This window comes from Salvelinus alpinus, chromosome 19, assembly GCF_045679555.1.
Source record: "Salvelinus alpinus chromosome 19, SLU_Salpinus.1, whole genome shotgun sequence".
Lineage (NCBI taxonomy): Eukaryota > Metazoa > Chordata > Actinopteri > Salmoniformes > Salmonidae > Salvelinus > Salvelinus alpinus.
In genome coordinates, this window is record NC_092104.1 from 52,026,277 (window position 1) to 52,049,060 (window position 22,784).

Consider the following 22,784-nt stretch of genomic DNA (forward strand, 5'->3'; position numbering starts at 1 on the left):
ATATTAGTTTGAGTGGAGTACGCCTTTAATTAAACTAAACAAATACATATTAGTAGGTAGCCTATACTATAGGCTGTTAGGTATGATTGGAAAAGGTACTGAGGTCAATTCAAAATGGGGTGAAGTTTCTCTTACTAGGTGGGTGAGGTAGCTCCATGGAGGGGGGCTTGGATAGGCTGGGGCGGAGAGTGGGTGTGGCACTGGGTCCGGGGGTGGAGTCTCCTCGGTGAGTGGGAGTGCTCGACTTCGGTTGAGGCGTACCCGGCTTGTCACGCTGCCATGGAAACATATAGGCTGTCGTTACCCAGATATCACACCATTAAAGAGAGAGAAATCAAGGGATGGATTGAGGAAGGTGGTAAGAGATAAGACATTCCACCACTCTTTAGAGGGAAATGGGAAGGTCCATTAAAAAGTGTGTGTTTCTGTGACCCAGGATTAAAGACTTCTTCAGACAGCGAAAAGTATCAGTGTATGGAGAGCTTTGGCCACACCCACCATTCCCATCTCTTTGGACTTGAGGGAGGAGGAGCTTGCAGAGGAGGCTGTGGAGGCGGGGCTACAGGATGGGTCCTTCTTCAGGAGGCGTGTCTTGTCCAGCCCATTCTCTCTGGGGGAGGGCAGGGGCGTACCATGAGGGGAGGCAGGATCCTGGAGGGGGGGGGGGGGGGGGGGGTGTCACACACACTGACTCACACTCAGCGCCCTACTTCCCCTGATGTGAAATGATTAAATGCGTCCCAAATGGCACTCTATTTCTTATATAGTGCACTACTTTTGACCAGGGCCCATACGGCATCCATAGAGTTGCTTTGAGCCATCTAGCGAGGCCTGATTCAGAGGGGTTGGGTTAAATCTGGAAGACACATTTCAGTTGAATGCATTCAGTTGTGCAACTGACTAGGTCTCCTCCCTTTCCTTTCCCTAAAAGACCGGCATGTATACGTCAGAAAGAGTCACAGGATGTCCAAAGGACATCAACCTCCCGAGTCACGGCCTGTTCACCCCGCTATCATCCAGAAGGCGAGGTCAGTACAGGTGCATCAAAGCTGGGACAGAGAGACTGAAAACCAGATTCTATCTCAAGGCCATCAGACTGCATAGCCATCAATAACCGGCCTCCACCTGGTTACTCAACCCCGCACCTTAGAGGCTGCTGCACTATGTACATAGACATGGAATCAGTGGTCACTTCAATAATAGAACACTGGTGACTTTAATAATGTTTACATACCGTTTTACTCATTTCATATGTATATATTGTAATGTACTGTATTTGAGTCAATACCACTCCGACATTGCTCGTCCTAATATTAACACATTTCTTAATTCCATTCTTTTGCTTTGAGATGTGTGTATTGTTAGATACTACTGCACTGTTGGAGCTAGGAACACAAGCATTTCACTACACCTGCAATAACATCTAAATAAATGTGCCAAATACAATTTTATTTTATTTGACACACTTACACACACACGTACCTCATTGGATACATCCACCACCAGGTTGTCATCACTCTTCTCTCCATCACTATCCTGTGGGGACAAAAGGTGTGTCAATGTCATTCACCGTTCACACACACACACACAGCTATCACCCTCACTGCTGCTGCTTACATAATGACTAGAGTCCTTGTCCTCTACTTTCCTCTTCTTGGTGTCGTTGGGGAGTTCAGGTCCGTTGCGGTGCTTGTCTGAGTTCCTCAAACTGTCAGCAACCGGCAGGGTATTACTCTGCCAAAGACAGGAAGAGAGGATGAGAAGAAGCAAGGTGGAAAGAAATAAGGAAATAGCAGATATGTGCTATAGGCCAAGGGAAGTCCCCACAACTACACCATTTGGATAGTGGTGGGGTTACACATACATATTCATTTCGGGCACATGGGAGCAACACAACCATACAGCGAGAAGGCCCTGATTAGTGTGAGTTGTTCTGCCGCTCTATCAGTCCTCCCTCTCCTAGCCCTGTCCAGCTTTTACAGCGGCAGCTAAAGGGCAGTGTGTACTTTGTGTGTGTGTGTGATTCACTTCCACCATCCCCTCCCCCAGCTCCCCTGACTCTGTGGATTAGCCCATCATGTTGGAGTCCATTTAGGCCTAAGTCTGTCATTGAAAATGTGCCTCCAGGAGCAGCAGAGACATACACACAGCCTCAACCGACAGGCCGTGGGGGAGAGAGGCCCCCCCTCTTTCTCCCCATGCATCCCCTCTCCTTGTCCCCAGCCAAAGGCTCCTTCACACCCTCCCTCTCAGGGGGAACATTATTTAAAGGCTTTAGAAAGCAGATTGCTGACCCACAAAACACAAGCAATTTCCCGCCGTTCTCTCAGGTCATACAATGCTCCCCCCTGTCAGTAGCTGTATTAAACACAATGAGACCCTTTAAGCGTGGGATTAGGAGAGTGGGAGGAGCAATCTGCTCACAATGCAGGGGCAGTGAAGGGAGAGCCCCCACCCACCCACCGAGAGAAGCCGATCCAGATCAGAGATACAGCCCAACACCCCAGCCCCCTCAAATGTTATTTGTCACATGCGCCAAAATCAACAGGTGTAGACTTTAGTGAAATTATTTCTTACGAGCCGTTTCCCAACAATGCAGACTTGAAAAATGTGAAAAAAAATAGGGATATAGTCACACAAAATAACGAGGAAATATAATGTACAAGGAGTACCGGTACTATGTGAATGTGCAGGGGCACGAGGTAGTTGAGGTAATATGTACATGTAGGTAGGGATAAAAGTGACTAAGCAATCAGGATAGACAAACAGAGTAGCAGCAGCATATGTGAAGTGTGTGGAAGTGTATCTATGCGAGTGCTTTGAAGGGCTGGTCATGGCGTGCTTAGTCCCCTCCTGTACTCACTGTTCACCCACGACTGCGTGGCTGCGCATGACTCCAACACCATCATTATGTTTGAAGACCACATCACTGTGGTAATCTTGATCGACAATGACACAGCCTACAAGGTCAGAGAGCATCTTGACTGGCTGCATCACCGCTTCGTATGGCAACTGCATACCAACAAGTGCTCAGCATATCTGGGAAACCCTTCAAGACTGTTGTAAAAGCATTTCAGTTGAAGCTAGTAGAGAGAATGCCAAGAGTTGGCAAAGCGGTCATCAAGGCAAAGGGTGTCTACTTTGAAGAATCCCAAATATATTTTGATCTGTTTAACACTTTTTTGGTTACTACATGATTCCATGTGTGTTATTTCATAGTTTTGATGTCTTCACTATTATTCTACAACGTAGAAAATACTAAAAATAAAGAAAAACCTTTGAAAGAGCAGGTGTCCAAACTTTTGACTGGTGTGTGTGAGATTATATATACACTGCTCAAAAAAATAAAGGGAACACTTAAACAACACAACGTAACTCCAAGTCAATCACACTTCTGTGAATTCAAACTGTCCACTTAGGAAGCAACACTGATTGACAATAAATTTCACATGCTGTTGTGCAAATGGAATAGACAAAAGGTGGAAATTATAGGCAATTAGCAAGACACCCCCAATAAAGGAGTGGTTCTGCAGGTGGTGACCACAGACCACTTCTCATTCCTATGCTTCCTGGCTGATGTTTTGGTCACTTTTGAATGCTGGCGGTGCTTTCACTCTAGTGGTAGCATGAGACGGAGTCTACAACCCACACAAGTGGCTCAGGTAGTGCAGCTCATCCAGGATGGCACATCAATGCGAGCTGTGGCAAGAAGGTTTGCTGTGTCTGTCAGCGTAGTGTCCAGAGCATGGAGGCGCTACCAGGAGACAGGCCAGTACATCAGGAGACGTGGAGGAGGCCGTAGGAGGGCAACAACCCAGCAGCAGGACCGCTACCTCCGCCTTTGTGCAAGGAGGAGCACTGCCAGAGCCCTGCAAAATGACCTCCAGCAGGCCACAAATGTGCATGTGTCAGCATATGGTCTCACAAGGGGTCTGAGGATCTCATCTCGGTACCTAATGGCAGTCAGGCTACCTCTGGCGAGCACATGGAGGGCTGTGCGGCCCCACAAAGAAATGCCACCCCACACCATGACTAACCCACCGCCAAACCAGTCATGCTGGAGGAAGTTGCAGGCAGCAGAACGTTCTCCACGGCGTCTCCAGACTCTGTCACGTCTGTCACATGTGCTCAGTGTGAACCTGCTTTCATCTGTGAAGAGCACAGGGCGCCAGTGGCGAATTTGCCAATCTTGGTGTTCTCTGGCAAATGCCAAAAGTCCTGCACGGTGTTGGGCTGTAAGCACAACCCCCACCTGTGGACGTCGGGCCCTCATGGAGTCTGTTTCTGACCGTTTGAGCAGACACATGCACATTTGTGGCCTGCTGGAGGTCATTTTGCAGGGCTCTGGCAGTGCTCCTCCTAATCCTCCTTGCACAAAGCCGGAGGTAGCGGTCCTGCTGCTGGGTTGTTGCCCTCCTACGGCCTCCTCCACGTCTCCTGATGTACTGGCCTGTCTCCTGGTAGCGCCTCCATGCTCTGGACACTACGCTGACAGACACAGCAAACCTTCTTGCCACAGCTCGCATTGATGTGCCATCCTGGATGAGCTGCACTACCTGAGCCACTTGTGTGGGTTGTAGACTCCGTCTCATGCTACCACTAGAGTGAAAGCACCGCCAGCATTCAAAAGTGACCAAAACATCAGCCAGGAAGCATAGGAACTGAGAAGTGGTCTGTGGTCACCACCTGCAGAACCACTCCTTTATTGGGGGTGTCTTGCTAATTGCCTATAATTTCCACCTTTTGTCTATACCATTTGCACAACAGCATGTGAAATTTATTGTCAATCAGTGTTGCTTCCTAAGTGGACAGTTTGATTTCACAGAAGTGTGATTGACTTGGAGTTACATTGTGTTGTTTGTGTTCCCTTTACTTTTTTGAGCACTGTATATATATATATATATATACACACACACACACAGTTGAAGAAGTCAGAAGTTTACATACACTTAGGTTGGAGTCATTAAAACTCGTTTTTAAACCACTCCACAAATTTCGTGTGAACAAACTATAGTTTTGACAAGTCAGTTAGGACATCTACTTTGTGCATGACAAGTAATTTTCCCAACAATTGTTTACAAACAGACCATTTCATTTATAATTCACTGTATTACAATTCAAGTGGGTCAGAAGTTTACATACACTAAGTTGACTGTGCCTTTAAACAGTTTGGAAAATTGGAGAAAACGATGTCATGGCTTTAGAAGCTTCTGATAAATGATGTCAATTAGCCCGAGTCAATGGGAGCAGTACCTGTGGATGTATTTCAAGGCCTATCTTCAAACTCAGTGCCTCTTTACTTGACATCATTGGAAAATCAAAAGAAATCAGTCAAGACCTCAGAAAAAAAAAAATGGTAGACCTCCACAAGTCTGGTTCATCCTTGGGAGCAATTGCCAAACGCCTGAAGGTACCACGTTCATCTGTACAAACAATAGTAGTGTAATCACCATGGGACAACGCAGCCGTCATACCGCTCAGGAAGGAGACGCGTTCTGTCTCCTAGAGATGAACGTACTTTTGTGCGAAAAGTGCAAATCAATCCCAGAACACGTGAAGATGCAGGAAGAAACAGGTACAAAAGTATCTATATCCACAGTAAAACAAATCCTATATCGACATAACCTGAAAGGCCGCCCAGCAAGGAAGATGCCACTGCTCCAAAACCGCCATAAAAAAGCCAGACTATGGTTTGCAACTGCACATGGGGACAAAGATCGTACTTTTTGGAGGAATGTCCTCTGGTCTGATGAAACAAAAATAGAACTGTTTGGCCATAATGACCATCGTTATGTTTGGAGGAAAAAGGGGGAGGCCTGCAATCCCAAGAACACCATCCCAACCGTGAAGCACGAGGGTGGCAGCAGCATGTTGTGGGGGTACTTAGCTGCAGGAAGGACTGGTGCACTTCACAAAATAGATGGCATCATGAGGCAGGAAAATTAGGTGGATATATTGAAGCAACATCTCAAGACATCAGTCAGGAAGTTAAAGCTTGGTCGCAAATGACTCTTCCAAATGGACAATGACCCCAAGCATACTTCCAAAGTTGTGGCAAAATGGCTTAAGTACAACAAAGGAAATGTTTTTGGAGTGGCCATCACAAAGCCCTGACCTCAAACCTATAGAAAATTTGTGGGCAGAACTGAAGAAGCGTGTGCGAGCAAGGAGGCATACAAACCTGACTCAGTTACACCAGCTCTGTCGGGAGGAATGGGCCAAAATTCACCCAACTTATTGTGGGAAGCTTATAGAAGGCTACCCGAAACGTTTGACCCAAGTTAAACAATTTAAAGGCAATGCTACCAAATACTAATTGAGTGTATGTAAACTTCTGACCCACTAGGAATGTGATGAATGAAATAAAAGCTGAAATAAATCATTCTCTCTACTATTATTCTGACATTTCACATTCTTATAATAAAGTGGTGATCCTAACTGACCTAAAACAGGGAATTCTTTCTAGGATTAAATGTCAGGAATTGTGAAAGACTGAGTTTAAATGTATTTGGCTAAGGTGTATGTAAACTTCCGACTTCAACTGTACACCTACCTACCTATATATATAAGCTGGTCTACAGCTTATCATAAGGTATTCTACCTCAGGCGAGTAGATTTCGATAATATTAGCGATTGCGCACCAGCTGTTGTTAAGAGACACACACCCCCCCGAGCTTACCCGACGCTGCCGTTCTGTCTTGCGAATGTAAAGGAAAAACAGCTAGATTAAGTTTTTCCATGTCCTTGTTCAGCAACGACTGAGATACATAGGATATTACAGTTCTTCAGATCACGTTGATAGGATAGTCTCGAACGGAGCTCGTCCAGTTTATTTTCCAAAGATTGCAAGTTCGCCAACAGAGGGTAGCTGCGGTTTATCCACCCCTTCAACGTCGGCTCTTCCTTTTTTCGAGTGTCAGGGATTTGGGCCTGGTCCGGGATGAGCAATATGTCCATTCCCTCGGACTCATTGAAGTAGAAATCATCATCCAAATTGAGGTTAGCGATCGCTGTTCTGATGTCCAGAAGCTTTTTTCAATCATAAGAAATGGTGGAAACATTATGTACAAAAGTTAAGATGAGCGCAAAATAAACAAAATATCACAATTGGTCAGGAGCCCGTAAAATGTCTACTATTCTCTCCAGCGTCATTCCCTCCCCTCCCACCAGCCATGATGTTTACCTAAGAGGCACACACACACACTCAAAAGCCATGGATGCATGTGTAAATGAAGCCCAGGTGGTTGTGAGAATGAGGGAAAATGGAGGTGAATCAAAGCAATGATGGTGGGTTGTACAGAGTGGTGCGTGTTAGAAAGATAGTGAGGGTTTAGGAAATGATTAGCAGGGGTTAAGTTCAAAAGTTCTAGGGCGTTGTGTATAGTGTTGTAAAGTAGCATCAGATCCCCAAGCACCGGGGACTAGCTGCTTCTCTAGTTTCATCCTTTTCTTATTAAAACTACAATGCTTGTTTCAAGGTATTTGACACACGCACACAGGTGTGAACGTTGGAATGAGTAGGGAAGGGAATGAGGAGGAGGATGCAGCCAGAGGTAACAGGAAGTACTTACGGTGCCCGGCTCTTGCTCTGTTCCCATAGCAACGACGACACAGCATCACGGTGATAAGGTCATCAGGGCGCACACGAGGGAGGCAAGACAAAACACACAAAAAGAGAGAAATTCTAATCCTGAGTCCTGCACTTGTGGTTTTCAGTATATTTATTAAAAACAAACCCAATGATGATACAGTCTTGTCAGTTCAGTTTGTCTATCTGTGCGGGCCAGACAGACTCCTCCTTAGGTGCAGGCCCAGTAACAGTGGGTGTGGCTGCTGCTCACCTCTCAGCTGCTCGGCCTCCGCCGGGTGTTTCTTGTCCTCTTTGCCCACCAGGTGGTGCGGTGGCGCCCCCAGGGCACTGGACAGGGCGAGCAGGCTGGCCCCTCCCCCCAAGTGGGCTGGGTTGAGCCCAGCCGGGTGGGGGGTGAGGGGGACATGGGGGCCGTGCGCGTGGGACAGATGCTGATGCTACAGGAGAGAGAGGGAGAAGCAATCAATTACTCATCCATAATCAATATGGCCTACCACTGGAAAGTGTGTCAATCAATACGACAAGCCATTAATATACAAATGGAGCCGAGTGATCAATGTGAAAATATATAGAGGAATTCATGACCCTTCAGTTTTTCCATCAAGAGCAGCTTTCAACGACGTGGCATGCTTACAAATAATGTCAGAGGCAGTAAACCTCCCCTTTAACACACACACACACACACACACACACACACACACACACCTCCCTCTGGGGTCAAACAATAAACAATAGTGACAGCTGGGATCACAGCCCAGAGCCTGAGGATGGAGGGAGGATACGAGAGGAGGGGGTTAGAGAGCTACAGCTGCTGCCTGCAGGCCAGGGAGGGTGGGGGCTCTGGTGGATTGGGGTCGTATAGCTGTCAGGTCTCGGTGTCTTTCACACCAAATCAGGTGCTCGTCTGAGCGTGAAATGCTTTTGTGTTCCAAAACATAAATTATTGCGTCTTCAGACAGTAGCCACGGGAATCAAACCCCTGAGGTTTGCCACGGGGGGAGGGAGATTTCAGCAGTAGAGTGGGGGGAGGGGCGGTGGTGAAGGTCAACCCTCTTTATCTCACCTAATTGACTAAGATTCCCCCCCCCCTTCAGAGAACCACAGGAGAGACGCCAGAGCACTCTATCCCCATCTCCATGCCTACTCTTTCACAGCGCTAATCCCTGGGCTTGCCCTCCAAAACACACACGCACCATCCAAGCCCTTGTTCGCTGTGCCAAAACAGCACAGCAAAGGACGCTCTCACACACACACGGTGAGAGTCAATGGAGGGGAGGTATTGGTGGAGGCAAGGGGAGCCCTGTGTGTTAGGGGGTGTTAAGGTGTCCACATGCTTCCCAGCTGAAACAGTTCGGGAAGAGTTTGTGCATATATTATCTACGCCCCTTCATCGGTGATTGGTTAACAGTAGGGATTCTTCAATGAGAGACGAATCGTTTTCATATTATTATTTTTTAAATTGAGAAATACTGCACAAAACATCTTACATAGATGTGAAATTTAGTCATCTTAGATTAATTCTACAACGTCTCCAAATAGAGACAGTACACCCTTGCCATTTTTTTTTCTTGTTTTTCAAGCAAAGGTCTTAAGGGAGTATGTGCCAGCCGAACTGAAGAATGCTGACGCCTTTAGGGTAAGCCGCAGGGGGAGAGGTGAGAGGGTGGCCACGCTTCATTACACTCATTTAACACACATAAACAGGGTGACTGACAGCTTGGTGAGAGGACCAGACGCTCAAACTCCCTTTATACACGCACACTAGAATCCTGCAATTAAGACACAAATGGCAACTGCCACCCCCTGCCACAGCCATCGAGCAAAGCCCCCACCCCCTCCAAAGCTTCCCAGAACCGTTGAGAAAATCCAAAACAGCAGCCTACACACAGCAGATCTTACGGTTGCCAAACACAGTAGTATCATATCCTTGGGTAAATAACGCAGTAATATTTCAGTAAAGAAAATGTCACAAACACACCGTCAGAGTACACACAAACACAGGAAATTGTAGTAGAGAGTGCATTTACTGTGGGTGGTAGACCGGGAAGGCCACGTACCCCGATGACAGAATTGAGTTCGCCCATGGTGACCTGCTTGGCCCTCTCCACTGCCTGGATCACCTGCTGTTGGTGCTGCATGGGCGCGCACACACACACACACACACACAATACAGGGGAGCGAAATAAGATTGCAAGAGGCTTATCCGTTTGTGCCTTTCAATGTTCAGCCCGTAAGACCTTTCATAGTACTGTGAACACACACACACACTTACCTCCTGTGAGAGGAAGGGGATGACTTGTGCACAGATGGTATTGAGCCTCTTGGCAATCTCGGTCTGTTGGATAGAGTAGAGGATGGATAAGTATGGGCAATGTCAACAACACCTGGAATAGCCGCACAACTACATTCAGCCGTGCACTGAGATCCAAAGGGATTCCCGATTGTATTCACAGCTAGTATGTTCAGGTCAACTCCACCTGGGGTGTATGCATTAGTGCACGCGATAGCAAAACGTTTTGCAACGAGAAAAGGTTTTGCAATGAAAATTAGAGAGTTTCTTATTAGACAAGTTCAGGCATGTCCCTCCCCGTTTCGGCCTGTTTGCGTCCAAGTACAGCATAGGTCAACTCCACCTGATATCCCCATGTATGTGTGATGCTGGAGAGTTACTGAAGGATAGGCAGACATCTAACTGCTCATAGGAGCAACTGCTGCTATCGGTCACGACATGGGCTCACAACACATATTAGTCAATATGGGTATGAATGACTCCATACACACAATTAACTTGGGGGGGGGGGGCTAGTGAACAGCTTGCTGCCACAGTTGACAGAAAACACATGCAGTTGTGCGCACATGTTTGAGAACACCACAGGCATACGCGGGAAGTCACACACATACGTGTGCAAACCAGAGCATGTGAGTGCAGTTTCTCTGTTGGAAATCCGAGCAGTGAGGAAAAGCTGCAACTCCAAATTCGCTCCATTCATTAAAAATCACAATTTAACCAACTATTTTTGTGACTACTTAGACCTACCATATGGTTTTGAAGTATTGAAACAAAACCATATGATTTGAACGAAAAGTACTTTTATAAACATGAAACGGTGACAGTAAGAAGGGCTCATCATTTCAAATAGGCTACATGTCATATTAAACAGCATATAAAAACTCGAAATAGGTCAAGAGCCAGGCAAGCAGCCTAACGAAAATGAATTATACTGAATAAAAATCTAAACGCAACATGTCAAGTGTTGGTCCCATGTTTCATGAGCTGAAATAAAAGATCCCAGAAATGTTCCATACGCACAAAAAGCTTATTTCTCTATAATGTTGTACACAAATTTGTTTACATCCCTATTAGTGAGAAATTCTCCATTGACCAAGATAATCCATCCACACGATTAAACAGCATGATCATTACACAGGCACACTTTGTGCTGGGGACTAGGGTTGGAAACTTTCCTGACATTTTCCATGGGAAGTTAAGCCCTGGAATTTGAGGAATTTTGCTTAAAATTCATCAATAAAAGTTAGCTTATAACAGTGAACCTTTTTTTGTGGGATACACATAAGGCAATTCTAGGTCTTAACATATTGCAACTCTGCATCTTCCATCACATGTGCAGTGCACTCTTCCATCACATGTACAGCTGATTTTCAAGATCTTGCACACTAATGAGATTTTTGGTATTTGGTATTTTATTAGGATCCCCATTAGCTGTTACAAAAGCAGCAGCTACTCTTCCTGGGGTCCACACAAAACATGAACATAATTACATAATACAGAACATCATTAGACAAGAACAGCTCAAGGACAAAACTACATACATTTTTAAAAAGGCACACAGCCTACATATCAATGCATACACACAAACTATCTAGATCAAATAGGCGTTGTGCAACGAGGTGCTGCTATATCTGTTTTTTTTTTAAATCAGGTTTGCTGTTTATTTGAGCAATATTTGATAGGAAGTTCCATGCAATAAGGGTTCTATATAATACTGTACATTTTCTTGAATTTGTTCTGGATTTGGGGACTATGAAAAGACCCCTGGTGGCATGTCTGGTGGGATAAGCGTGTGTCAGAGCTGTGTGTAAGTTGACTATGCAAACAATTTGGGATTTAACAAATATATTATTTTTTTGTTAATTAGTAAATAGTAGCCTACAGCTAAGTGTGTTTAAATCATTTCTAACTTGTTAACAATTTCTGCTAGTTAGTTTTTGCTATCATGTGGGTTTTAGCTTGCTTGAGCCTGCTAACTGAGTGTTAATTCACCTGTTTCCATACATGTTTCATTTTAAAACATTTATCTTACAAAGGAGTTGTTTAATCTAACTGCTTAACTATTAATCTGCACATGGAATTGTATTTGTTTTTTCCTACTCTCGTTTTTTGTAATCTTTAAGGGAAAATGCCATCTGATGTGTGGCGACATTTCACTGCAGCTAATGTAAAAGGAAATGCTGTGTACATTTGCGAATACTGTGCCAAATCATATGCAAAGAATGCAACAAAGATGCAGAACCGTCTGGCCAAGTGCATAACGTTCCCTCAGCGCTCACAACAAACAACCTCTGACAAAAGTCCCTCTACTTCTATTCAAGGTGAAAATTATGAAATCTTATCGAAATCTTATGGAACCTTATCGATAGCAACATCTCATGGTCTTCCTCGATTCAGAAGTTTTTTGACTCAATGGAGGAACGTAGTCAGAGAAATGGTGATGAATGTCTTGTTTGATCTGTGTATGCAACTGGTTCACCTCTGATGCCCACAGGCAATGTGTATTAGAAGAGATTTCTGAACGTTCTTCACCCAACATACACCCCTCGAACCAGACATGCTTTATCTACTCAATTGCTGGATGCAGAGTTCAACAGAGTTCAAGCAAATCATAGAGAAAACAGACTGTATTGCAATCATCTCTGATGGGTGGTCGAATGTCTGTGGGCAAGGAATAATTAACTACATCTCCACCCCTCAACCAGTATTCTACAAGAGCACAGACACAAGGGACAACAGACACACCGGTCTCTACATTGCAGATGAGCTGAAGGCAGTCATCAATGACCTTGGACCACAGAAGGTATTTGCACTGGTGACAGACAATGCTGTGAACATGAAGGCTGCTTGGCCTAAAGTGGAGGAGTCCTACCCTCACATCACACCCATTGGCTGTGCTGCTCATGCATTGAATCTGCTCCGCAAGGACTTCCTGGCACCTAAAACAAGGGATACACTCTACAAGAGAGACAATGAAATGGTTAGGTATGTGAAGGGTCATCAAGTAATTGCAGCAATCTACCTCACCAAGCAAAGTGAAAAGAATAAGAGCACCACATTGACGATGCCCAGCAACAACCGTTGGGGTGGAATTGTCATCATGTTTGACAGTCTCCTGGAGGGGAAGGAGTCTCTCCAAGAAATGGCCATATCACAGTCTGCCGATATGGACAGCCCCATCAAGAGGATCCTCCTGGATTATGTATTTTGGGAGAGAGTGGTAAGCAGCCTGAAACCTATAGCAGTAGCCATTGCACGGATTGAGGGAGACAATGCCACCCTGTCTGATGTTCAGACTCTGCTTGCCGATGTAAGAGAAGAAATCCGTACTGCCCTGCCCATTTCACTGTGCTCCAAGCAGAGGAAACTGCAGTTCTGAAATACATCAAAAAGCGTGAAGACTTCTGCTTGAAGCCGATACACACAGCAGCGTACATGTTGGACCCCAAGTATGCTGGCAAGAGCATCCTGTCTGGTGCAGAGATCAACAAGGCCTATGTTGTCATCACTACCGTGTCTCGCCACCTTGGCCTGGATGAGAGCAAGGTTCTCGGCAGTCTGGCGAAGTACACTTCCAAGCAAGGGCTTTGGGATGGAGATGCAATATGGCAGTCATGCCAACATCTCATCAGCCACCTGGTGGAAGGGACTTTGTGGATCTGAGGCACTTTCCCCTGTTGCCTCCATCAGCCTCCAAATCCCACCAACATCAGCCGCCTCAGAGTGCAATTGGTCCTTGTTTGGGAACACACACACACCAAAGCACGCAACAGGCTGACCAATACAAGGGTTGAGGAATTGGTGGCTATCCGGCCAAATTTGAGGCATTTTGAGCCTGACAACATGCAATCCTCAACAATGTTGGAAAGTGACAGTGAAGATGAGGCCTCAGAGTCTGATGTTCAAGAGGTGGACATTGAGGAGGTCCAGGGAGAAGACCTGGAAGCCTGAGAGGAAGACAACCAAAGCTTTAGTGTCTACACTATCATTTTACATACATATGTTGAAAACATTTTAGGGAGATGCGATGGATCATTGGGGATCGTTCAATATTCTCTTTCTTTTGTTGTTCGGTGAAATCATCCCATGTGAAGAGTCAACTAAATAACTAACTTGTTTTTTTTATTTCTATTGGAGAGATTTAATCATTTGCAATTTCTACTTATTATAAGGTAAATGGTTTATGTTTCTGTATCCATATGATATGGTAAATATATCCAATGCAAAAGACATCTACATTTAAAATGGTATTCATTTGCATATATTTCCGTTAATTCCCATATATCCCCACGGAAAGTTTCTGCCTCTGAATATTCCCCAAAATGGGCAACACTACTGGAGACAATAAAAGGCCACTCTAAATGGTGCAGTTTTGTCACACAACATAATGCCACAGATGTCAAGTTGAGGGAACGTGCAATTGACATGCTGACTGCAGCAATGTGCACCAGCGCTGTTGCCAGAGCACTTAATGTTCATTTTTATAACATAAGCCACCTCAAACGTTGTTTTAGAGAATTTGGCAGTACGTCCCAACTGACCTCACACCCGCAGACCATGTGTAACCACGCCAGCCCAGGACCTCCACATCCTGCTTATTCACTTGCGGGAACGTCTGAGACCAGCCACCCAGACAGCTTATATGAACTGTAACGCAGCAAAATCATTGAAATTGTTGCATTGAATATTTCAGTTTATTTAGGCTATATTATGATTAGCCTATTTCAATTATTTCAAGGCTGTAGCCTACAAATAAATACAATTGTGAAGCATTTGCGTGTGTTGACATACTAGGTTGGCATGAACATCAAGCTTCAGGCTCTTGCAATGGTGCCACAGGCCGGCAGCGGAGAACACACCCGCCGCTCTTGCAGAGCCACTAGGGATGCTAAACACCCTTCAGGACACTCTTGCCAGGCTCGGCAGGGATGCCTTTTTCCCCTTCTATTAGGTAGGCCTAAAGGTTTTTCGGCAAAATAACCCTATTAAAACAGAATGCTCCTTTGAAAGAGGTAATATATGTCAGGCCTATTGGGCCAAAATCAACGATAGCCTAATGAATAGATAGAACAAAAATTAAATCAACTTTTAAGAGATCAGATTTTTTATTATTTATACACACTAGCTACCCACCTCATTCCTTTCTGTTAGCAAGTGCACGTAAGTACACCATGTATTTTCAGATTCACAATGAGTCTTTTGTTGTGAACACTACATCACTGCACTCCCACTCTTCCTCATCTTTGTAAGTCACCATGATTTTGCACCCAGGTGTTTAATCAGTTTCCTTATGAAAATATTTTGTGAATTCCATGACAGTAGCTAAAGCTAGGGGCTATAGCAGCACACAAGTAACCTACAAATGCATGCTGGGACGGGTATGCCCTGAGCTCTACTGGAGCAGGCGAGAAGGACGATGCTCCAGCCATTGGGGAACTCGCTCCGCGCTCTATTTAAAATGGACACGCTCTGCTCCTAGCGCCACTCCAGCTTTGCTCACATACTCTGGTGCAGACACACACACACACAAAGCAGTGAATCAAAGACAGGCCCCAGCCTTGCTATCATGTCAGCCTTAGATTAGGTTTCACCGTGTCTCACTCTTCTATTCTTCCACTCCCATCGGCGCTTAAAATAATCTCATCACTCCTAATTTAATTTGGTCCCACTCTCATAACCATGGCCGGGCATCCGGCCCCCGGAGGTGACTGCGATTGCCTGGATACCCTATATCCCCACGGAGGCGGCAAATCAGATGATCCAGCTGAAATTACATATCGGCCAAACAAATTGATACGAGGCGGGCCAGGGTACAGGGGGAACTAGAGGAGCCTCCGAATGCAGTAATGGGATATTACTCAGACACATGCACACACTCGCACAGACAGTCACACGCACAGACACTCACACTCACGACACAGCCCATTTGCCTTTGAAAAGCTGGTGAGAAAACTGGAGTGCGGGCTCAGGGGCCATATGTATCAAGTTTCTCATCGCAGAAGTGACAACCTAGGATCAGGTCCCCCCTGTCCATGTAATCGTATTCATTGTGATCTAAAAGGCTAAACTGGGCCTAAAATCAGCATTCCTTCTCTGGGACGCCTCATACATACGGCCTCAAATCTCCATAACATAAAAACACGGCTGCGCCAGAAGAGGACTTGCCATCCCTCTGAGCCTGGTTCCTATCGGTTTCTTCCTAGGTTCCGGCCGTCTAGGGAGTTTTTTCTAGTCACTGTGCTTCTGTAAAGCACTGTGACAAATGTTGATGTAAAAAGGGCTTTATAAAAATACATTAGATAAATTGAGTTCCTCCAGCCAGTCTTCTAGCAGCCCAGCTATAGGCCCTGTCCTCATGTGACACACCCTCAGAAGCCTCGGCCTGACGGGCTTATCATTAGCACACACGCAGGCTAGCTCCTAGAAACACAGCAGATAACCTATAATACCTCGCTAGGGCAATAAAATACCTGCCTCTCCCACTGTGCTTTCCCAGAATGTCTGAGGGGCATTCTTAGCCAGCAGATAGGTACTGCAGGCCAGGAATAGGCTGTGTCCAGTACACTACCGCTAAGCTAAACCCACGGGAGGGAGCTAGTTACAGGGAAACTAAGCTTCCTGAAGCATTGAGCATTTCCAGTCAATTGTGTCAAAAAGTAGGTTCATTACTTGAGGCTTTGATCAACACAGTGCCTTTTTGCCTTCTACCAAACCAATCAGGTGGCTGTTCGACAAAACAACGCTTCAATTGTCAGTGATTACGCGCTTCTGATAAAGTGACAAGCATCTGCCCACGGCTTCGAAGTAAACTGCTTAGTGATTTCAATGCATGCCTCAGAGCCCTGGCATCAAACGTAACATCACTAGAGGGAGCTAACGGGATTAATTAAGGGGTGGTTAAGGAAATAATCATGTGACCCAGAGCTTTGGGCCAAAGTGGGTAAGTGTGATTTACCTGCCTGTGTCTTACCCAACCACACTCCAAAATTCAGACAGTATGGTGGTTATCACATGCCAGAGGGTTACATTGAAAGGATCGCCTGTCGTCATTGAGTAGACTGACACCCTTACGCAGAGCATAAGACGATAAGTGCGTTCAGCTAGGGTAGTAGGTGACAAAACAAACCACACGTCCCAATCATGATGAGTTCTCAAGTCATCACCTAGGATATCAGTGATTGGGGGCCTTCAGGTCATAGGACAGAGGGTGTGACCTGAGCAGCAGGGCCTGCCAGGTGGCAGAGAAAGTGAGCCCTACAGGGACTAGGAGAACATATGTTGAATTTCAGAACTACCCCACTCTCTTAAAGATCAACTTCCCTTTATAACCAACTTCTCTGGTTTGAAATGGCCTGTGGCATCGATACGGGTCAGAAACATGAATTCCAGTGTCAAAATTGACTAAAAAGTGTAAATAGGATAATATGGGTCATAAACAGAGTTTGGTAAGGGACTGTGTCATCACTTGAGGGTTTGGTTTGGCTTACTTGAGTGCATTCAGGAAGTATTCAGACCTCGACTTTTTCCACATTTCGTTACGTTACAGCTTTATTCTAAAATGGATTAAATAAAAAAATGTTCGTCATCAATCTACACACAATATCCCATCTTTTCAAAGTGAAAACGGGCTTAGAAATCTGTGCACATTTATAAAAAATTTAAAAACAGAAATACCTTATTTACATAAGTATTCAGACTCTTTGCTATGAGACTCGAAATTCAGCTCCGGTGCATCCTGTTGTTTCCATTGATCATCCTTGAGATGTTTCTACAACTTGATTGGAGTCCACCTGTGGTAAATTCAATTGATTGGACATGATTTAGAAAAGGCACACACCTGTCTATACAAGAACCCGATGGTCAATCTGTCAGAGCTCCTCTGTGGAGATGGGAGAACCTTCTAAAAGGACAACCATCTCTGCAGCACTCCCCCAAATCAGGCCTTCATGGTAGAGTGGCCAGACAGAAGCCACCCCTCAGTAAAAAGGCACATGACAGCACGCTTGGAGTTTGCTAAAAGGCACCTAAAAAGGAGATTCTCTGGTCTAGTGAAACCAAGATTAAACTCTTTGGCCTGAATGCCAAGCATCACATCTGGAGAAAACCTGGAACCATCCCTATGGTGAATGGGGGCACATGGGGAAGTTTTTCAGCGGCAGAGACCGGGAGACTAGTTAGGATCGAGGGAAATATGAACGGAGCCAAAGTAGAGAGAGATACATGATGAAAACCTGCTCCAGAGCACTCAGAACCTCAGACTGGGGAGAAGGTTCACCTTCCAACAGGACAACGACCCTAAGCACACAGCCAAGACAACGCAGGAGTGGATTCGGGACAAGTGTCTGAATGTCCTTGAGTAGTCCGGACTTAAACCCGATTGAACATCTCTGGAGAGACCTGAAAATAGCTGTGCAGCGACGCTCCCCATCCAACCTGACAGAGCTTGAGAGGATCTGCAGAGAAGAATGGGAGAAACTCCCTAAATACAGGTGTGCCAAGCTTGTAGGGTCATACCAAAGAAGACTCGAGGCTGTAATCGCTGCCAAAGGTGCTTCAACAAAGTAGAGTAAAATGTCTGAATACTTATGTAAAACATACATACACACATTTGAGAAAACAAAAATCCTGTTTTTGCTTTGTCATTATGGGGTGTGAGATTGAGGGGGGGAAACAATTTAATCAATTTTAGAATAAGGCTGTAATGTAACAAAAAGTCAAAAGGTCTGAATACTTTCTGAATGCACTGTACGTCAACAATTAATTCCCCCTTTTGCCTATTGTGACCCAGTGTTTTCTGTGAAAAGACTGGGCGAGGTGCCTTTACATGGCCTGGTGCCCTGTGCGGGTGAAGGACATATGGAATGGTTGAAAATGAGCAAGTCCTGCTCACCAAGGGCACCCGGTCACGCAAAACGAACCTGTCGACTGGAACCTCTTCACCAGACAAAACGTGTGGTTAATACTTGCCCTTTCTCAGGATATAGCTACTCTATAGAAAATGGGATTCCATAAAGTTGTTCAACAATCATGGGCATTTGGCCAGGATATGGATTACATCCGACTAGTTTCTACTTGGGCTGTCAACTGTTAAATCTGAGACTGGTGTGTTGGTAAGTAGCTAAGATTTGTTGATTATTCATTAACAGCTACAGCTCATTATTTAATAGGCTATGCCGCTATGATACTAAGCAACGATACCCGTGATGTAACTAGCCAAATAAACTTAGCAAAAAAAGAAATGTCCCTTTTTCAGGACCCTGCCTTTCAAAGATTATTCGTAAAAATCCAAATAACTTCACAGATCTTCATTGTAAAGGGTTTAAACACAGTTTCCCATGCTTGTTCAATGAACCATAAACAATTAATGAACATGCACATATGGAACGGTCGTTAAGACACTAATAGCTTACAGACGGTAGGCAATTAAGGTCACAGTTATGAAAACTTAGGACACTTCAGCGGCCTTTCTACTGACTCTGAAAAACACCAAAGGAAAGATGCCCAGGGTCCCTTCTCATCTGTGTGAATGTGCCTTGGGCATGCTGCAAGGAAGCTTGAGGACTGCAGGTGTGGCCAGGGAAATAAATTGCAACTAAGACAGCGCTACAGGGAGACAGGACGGACAGCTGATCGTCATCGCAGTGGCAGACCACATGTAACATCACCTGCACAGGATCGGTACATCACACCTGCGGGACAGGTACAGGATGGCAACAACAACTGCCCGAGTTACACCAGGAACACACCATCCCTCCATCAATGCTCAGCCTCTCCGCAATAGGCTGAGAAAGGCTGGACTGAGGGATTGTAGGCCTGCTGTAAGGCAGGTCCTCACCAGGCAACAACGTCGCCTATGGACACAAACCCACCATCACTGGACCAGACAGGACTGGCAAAAAGTGCTCGAGTCGCGGTTTTGTCTCACCAGGGGTGATGGTCGGATTCGCGTTTATCGTCGAAGGAATGAGCAGTACACTGAGGCCTGTACTCTGGAGCAGTATCGATTTGGAGGTGGAGGGTCCGTCATGGTCTGGGGCGGTGTGTCACAGCATCATCGGACTGAGCTTGTTGTCATTGCAGGCAATCGCAATGCTGTGCGTTACAGGGAAGACATCCTCCTCCCTCATATGGTACCCTTCCTGCAGGCTCATCCTGACATGACCCTCTAGCATGACAATGCCACCGGCCATACTGCTCGTTCTGTGCGTGATTTCCTGCACGACACGAATGTCAGTGTTCTGCCATGGCCAGCAAAGAGCCCGGATCTCATTCCCATTGAGCACGTCTGGGACCTGTTGGATCGGAGGGTGAGGGCTAGGGCCATTCCCCCCAGAAATGTCCGGGAACTTGCAGGTGCCTTGGTGGAAGAGTGAGGTAACATCTCACAGCAAGAACTGGCAAATCTGGTGCAGTCCATGAGGAGGAGATGCACTGCAGTACTTAATGTAGCTGGTGGCCACACCAGATACTGACTGTTACTTTTTATTTTGAACCCCCCCTCCCCCCCTTTGTTCATCGACACATTATTCAATTTCTGTGTGTCACATGACTGTGGAACTTGTTCAGTTTATGTCTCAGTTGTTGAATCTTGTTATGTTCATACAAATATTTACACATTTTAAGTTTGCTGAAAATAAATGGAGTTGACAGTGAGAGGAGATTACATAGCCTCTCCCTAACGTGTAATGTGAGAGGAAGATTTGCATGTCTAATGTTAGCTAGCTAGCTCATCATCAAGCAAACCTGGTGACATGTTTGATGCATGTTGTCAGCTTGCTTTCAATAATGTTGTAACTCAAATTGACTAGCTACTGTTTGCTGTGATTGAATGTCAAAGACTCCCAAATCAAACTCTCATTTACCTTCAGTCATGGCCGCTAGCATTTCTTAATAAGCAGTGATGAAAAACAAGGCCAAATCAGGAAGTGCAGTCGCCCTTTAACTCCCAGGTACTGCTGGTTCTGTAGTTCACCTGAGGACTGGATAGGCTAAATTTCAACCTATCAGAGGGCAAGATGGAGCTAGACCTAGTACCATACCAGTTAATGGAGCTCCATTCAATTCCGTTAGGATCTACGTAAAGTCCCTAGGAGTGAGTTTAGAATTCAGCCCCAATACCTTTATTTGAGCAGGAGAACGGGGCTGCTCTCCATTCTCCTAAAACTCAATACACCCAGGCAGCAGAGACAGGAGCTCCAATTCACAGGAGGTTGGTAGCAGCTTCATTGGGGAGGACGGACTTGTGGTAATGGCTGGCGCGGAATAGTTGGAATGGTATCAAATACATCATGGTTTTCATTAGGGATGCACAATATAATCGGTGAACTTATCGGAATCAGCCGATATTAGCTAAAAATGCCAACGTCGGCATCAGCCCGATGTCTGGTTTAATGCCGATGTACAAAACCGATATCAAAGCTGATGTGCATACCTATATAATGTAGGTACATGACGTAATGACGCACAGCATTCCTAACCTAGCCCACAATATCTGCTGTGTGGATCGAGCAGTCAACAAGTTGAGCAGTCATTTGAAAGAGTAAGAAAATTTCATCTAGACAACTCAAAAGCAAAATCCATTAAAATGCCAAGATAATGGAATTCATTGCCCTTGACAATCAACCGTTCTCTGTCGTGGGTGATGATGGCTTTTGCCGACTGGTCGAGCACCAGATCCTCTCAAGCTCTGTCAGGTTGGATGGGGAGCGTCGCTGCACAGCTATTTTCAGGTCTCTCCAGAGATGTTCAATCGGGTTTAAGTCCGGACTACTTCCGGCACCAACAGATGGCCGCCTCGCTTCGCGTTCCTAGGAAACTATGCAGTATTTTGTTTTTTTTACGTGTTATTTCTTACATTGGTACCCCAGGTAATCTTAGGTCTCATTACATACAGTCGGGAGGAACTACTGAATATAAGAGCAACATCAACTCACCATCATTACGACCAGGAATATGACTCTCCCGAAGCAGATCCTGTGTTTTGCCTTCCACCCAGTACAATGGATTGGATCCCAGCCGGCGACCCTAAACAACGACGCCGTAAAAGGGGCAAACGAAGCGGTCTTCTGGTCAGGCTTCGGAGACGGGCACATCGCGCTCCACTCCCTAGCATACTACTCGCCAATGTCCAGTCTCTTGACAACAAGGTTGATGAAATCCGAGCAAGGGTAGCAATCCAGAGAGACAGCAGAGACTGTAACGTTCTTTGCTTCACAGAAACATGGCTCACTCGAGAGACGCTAATGGAGTCGGTGCAGCCAGCTGGTTTCTTCACGCATCGCGCCGACAGAAACAAGCATCTTTCTGGTAAGAAGAGGGGCGGGGGGGTATGCTTTATGATTAACGAGACGTGGTGTGATCATAACAACATACAGGAACTCAAGTCATTCTGTTCACCTGACTCAGAATTCCTCACAATCAAATGTCGACCGCATTATCTACCAAGGGAATTCTCTTCGATTATAATCACAGCCGTATATATTACCCCCCAAGCAGACACGTCGATGGCCCTGAACGAACTTTATCTGACTATGTAAACTGGAAACCACACATAACGAGGCTGCATTCATTGTAGCAGGAGATTTATCAAGGCTAATCTGAAAACAAAACTCCCTAAATTCTATCAGCATATCGATTGTGCTACCAGGGCTGGTAAAACCCTGGATGATTGTTAATCCAACTTCCGCGACGCATATAAGGCCCTCCCCCGCCCTCCTTTCGGAAAAGCTGACCATGACTCCATTTTGTTGCTTCCAGCCTACAAACAGAAACTAAAACAAGAAGCTCCCGCGCTCAGGTCTGTTCAACGCTGGTCCGACCAATCTGATTCCACGCTTCAAGACTGCTTCGATCACGTGGATTGGGATATGTTCCGCATTGCGTCCAACAACAACATTGACGAAT

At 45.6% G+C, this 22,784-nt stretch overlaps 1 protein-coding gene across 6 annotated transcripts in view; it reads right to left on the reverse strand.

Moving 5' to 3' along the window:
• LOC139545805 (transducin-like enhancer protein 1) overlaps positions 1-22,784 on the reverse strand; it is a 41,961-nt gene that overhangs the window by 12,677 nt on the left and 6,500 nt on the right. For 4 of the 6 annotated variants that reach the window (XM_071354004.1, XM_071354008.1, XM_071354006.1 and 1 more), the window contains 8 exons: positions 9,864-9,926; positions 9,619-9,723; positions 7,842-8,028; positions 7,572-7,588; positions 1,618-1,734; positions 1,483-1,536; positions 499-651; positions 136-274 (listed from right to left, as the gene is read on the reverse strand). In XM_071354004.1, the coding sequence (XP_071210105.1) occupies positions 136-274; positions 499-651; positions 1,483-1,536; positions 1,618-1,734; positions 7,572-7,588; positions 7,842-8,028; positions 9,619-9,723; positions 9,864-9,926 (835 nt within the window). The remainder of the gene's footprint in view (positions 1-135; positions 275-498; positions 652-1,482; positions 1,537-1,617; positions 1,735-7,571; positions 7,589-7,841; positions 8,029-9,618; positions 9,724-9,863; positions 9,927-22,784) is intronic. The other 2 variants (XM_071354009.1, XM_071354007.1) reach the window with 1 other exon arrangement.